Source organism: Punica granatum, chromosome 7 (assembly GCF_007655135.1).
Source record: "Punica granatum isolate Tunisia-2019 chromosome 7, ASM765513v2, whole genome shotgun sequence".
Classification (NCBI taxonomy): domain Eukaryota; kingdom Viridiplantae; phylum Streptophyta; class Magnoliopsida; order Myrtales; family Lythraceae; genus Punica; species Punica granatum.
This window is the reverse complement of record NC_045133.1, coordinates 20162388-20165504: the sequence shown is the minus strand read 5'-3', so window position 1 is coordinate 20165504 and position 3117 is coordinate 20162388. Positions and strand designations below refer to the sequence as shown.

The following is a 3117-nucleotide window of genomic DNA, read 5'->3' as shown; positions in this document are numbered from 1 at the left end:
TTGCATTATTCAATAAATTAGTATCTTATGAAAGACTATTAAAATAATAAAGTTGCACAAAATCCGTGTGGGCATCGGTCTAGTTTATATAGATTTTAGAAGTTATACAAATTTCTATGGTATGGTAACCATAACCATAGCCCTAACCAACCACGGCAAACAAGCCCTTAGAAAGAAGCACCCGAAGCCCAGTGAAAGCCCAAACGTTTGGGCCCATGAGAATATAGCCGTTGCCAAATCTCCATTCAAAATATTTGACCGTTACGAGAATCTCCGACTTTCCCTATGAGCCTTCCTTCCACAGAATAGGAACAGTTTCCTTTCTTCCTTCCTTCTCTCTCCCGAAACCAGAGAGGACGGAACGGAACCCTTCTGCAAGAAATGGTCAGGGAGGAAGAACCCAGGAAGAGTCCCAGAAGCTCGAGCTTTTCACAGAGGTCGCCTAATCCCGTCTTGAGTAATGGCAGGTTTGGGGAAAACAGCAGTACTATGTTCAGCCCAAGATTCAAATCGGTTGCTGCGATGGCTGGATGGGATGAGGAGACCCTTCTGATCGCGAGCCTGATCGTCGATGACACACCCGATCGCGAGTTTAAGCAGAGGAAACGGTCAGACCTGGCCTTCAAGACTCCTCCTTCCAATTCAAGAAGGTATTTTTTAAGGATATTTTGCCCATTTTATCAATATCTTGTTCCGGGATTATAAAACTTTGTTGGGTGCTGGACTCAGGAGAGCCGACGGATTCGATTCATTGATTATTGGCCTAGTGAATTCAGCTTTAGGGATTTATTGCGCACGCTGATCAGCGTCTAGCTCACAAATTTTTTTTTCGGGGAAATTTGTGAATCATGAATGGGAAAAACTTGAATGATCTTGTCTTTTCTTTTCATTTGCAGAAAAAGAAGAGATCAGAGGAGAAGTCCTGCACCAATCCCAGCTACAGTTCTTAACCTCGACGAAGATGAGTCTGAAGACACAACTGGGAAAGGTATCGTGCTTTCTGGCTTTCCGCACCACTTTGAACTCATCAAGTCCATGACTTTTCCCTGTAGTATCGGGTTTGTTTTACTGGTCGATGTTATGACTGACTCTACTTCGTCCAAACAAGCAGCAAATGAGACCAGTAAGAAAGCGGAGGCAGAGAATCAAAAGAAGGAAATCAAAACCAGGGGAAACGAGCCGCTGGAGAACAGGCCTACCGATTCGGCAGCTCCTGCCGCTCCGCTTCCTTGCCTGGATAGACTCAGAGAAGAGCTTTCTTGTGCTGTAAGATCTTTCTCGCATTGATTCTGGCTTATTAAACTATTTCTTATCTGTCATTAAATTTCTGTATCTGCATTTTGACAGATCTGCTTAGAGATATGCTATGAGCCTAGTACCACAGCTTGTGGTCACAGGTACAAATTTCAACCGAATCTACTATGATTTTCCTCCGGCCTGCATCTCGTAGAACCTCTTGTCAGTAATTTCATTCTTTTAAATATTATTCTCCGATTCTCATTAACATTGTTTCGAAAATTGATGCAGTTTCTGTAAGAAATGCCTTCGATCAGCAGCTGAGAAGTGCGGGAAGCGCTGCCCAAAGTGCAGGCAGCTAATCAGGTAAATTCTCGAACATTTCTTTCGCTACTGTAGTTGAGTAGCTTGTCGAACATTTCTTGATTTCTGCCTATTAGTCTACACACTGCCACATAATGAATTGGGATTCTGGTTTTTTGACTGCTTGCTGTAGTGCGAGGAGCTGCACTGTGAACACAGTTCTTTGGAACACAATACAGCTTCTGTTCCCTGATGAGGTCAAATCAAGAAAGGCAAGCAGCAGATCTCCCGCAGAATCTGTTGGCCCTGAAACAGTGTCTGTAAGGCAGGGCCAAAGAGATACTCAAACCCAACGAAATTCCCGAAGTAGAATCCGGCCATCTGCTTCGTTGAGCAGCAGTATGGTCAATGCAGAAATCCTGAGGAGGCGGCCTGATCCACCGGGCCAAGATGAGGATGCCGCCTTGGCCTTGAGGTTGCAAAGGGAAGAGTTCATGGAGGTCATAACTGGAGGGGAGGGAGGAGTGGGAAGGAGAAGAAGAAGTAGGCATGACCGTGATCGTGATCATGATGACGGTTCTCGAATCTCACTTTCTCTGGCTAGAGAGAACTTAAGGGCCATGGCTTCTCGGGCCATCAGCCTTCGGGCTCGAGGCAGACATGTGTGATAAAATCCAAATGATTGCGGTTTGTTTAGCACTTGTTTGTAATTTGATTCTTTGAAGTCAATGCGGGTTTTATTGTGTTTGGATGTAACATTTCACAGCAGAAGGTTTATGAACAAGAGAAAACGACAATTAAATAATAAACAACACATGATATATCGGGTGTGTTAGTTTTATAAAAATTTTTAACTCAACTCAACTCAACTCCACTTATCTTCAATTCGACATCACAATCATTACTTTTTTTCATTTTTAAAATTTTTTTAACCATTTAATTCAATTTTTAATATTAAATTCTCTAAACTATTCATTACTTTTCACAATTCAACAACACAATCATTACTTAATCATTACTTTCTCTCAATTATTTATTATTTTTCACACTTTTTTTCATAATTCAACAATACAATCATTACAAATCAATTAAAACCAAAACTCAATTCAACTCAACTCTAAATTCAAACTCACTCTCAATCATCGCAGGCAATCTGATGCGAATGCTTACGTGGCTAATACCATTGCTGAAAATTTTAAAAAATTTAAAACATCATTTTTTTTCCAAAATTTTTAAAAAGTAAAAATAGATCTTTTTTTTTTCCAAAGGGAGGGAGGAACCAGATCGGGGACTCCCTCCTTGATCGGCTCGATTCCGAATTGGTTGGGACCCTGTGGGATGAATACCAAGTGGTGCACACCAACATTCAGCCTCACTTATTTTATCTTACCAGTCAGAAGGTCACAATCGTTTCAAGAGGAATCCGTGTTCAGGAATTATTTATTTTTTATTGTCTTCACAACAAGAACGGTATGATCATGATATACAAATACATTGAAAGTAAACTAGAACTACAACTTTTTCAGTTTAAAACTTTTGAATGTGCTTTGAGTTTGTGATGTCAGATTGTCGACGAGA

At 41.0% G+C, this 3117-nt stretch overlaps 1 protein-coding gene across 1 annotated transcript; it reads left to right on the top strand.

Moving 5' to 3' along the window:
- The first annotated feature begins 276 nt into the window (after window positions 1-276).
- On the top strand, window positions 277-2348 carry LOC116213185 (E3 ubiquitin-protein ligase RNF168-like). The gene is made up of 6 exons (XM_031548034.1): window positions 277-650; window positions 897-988; window positions 1112-1266; window positions 1348-1397; window positions 1528-1602; window positions 1733-2348. The coding sequence occupies exons 1-6, from the start codon at window positions 382-384 to the stop codon at window positions 2205-2207; spliced, it is 1116 nt and encodes a 371-aa protein (XP_031403894.1). The 5' UTR covers window positions 277-381; the 3' UTR covers window positions 2208-2348.
- Window positions 2349-3117: the final 769 nt, after the last annotated feature.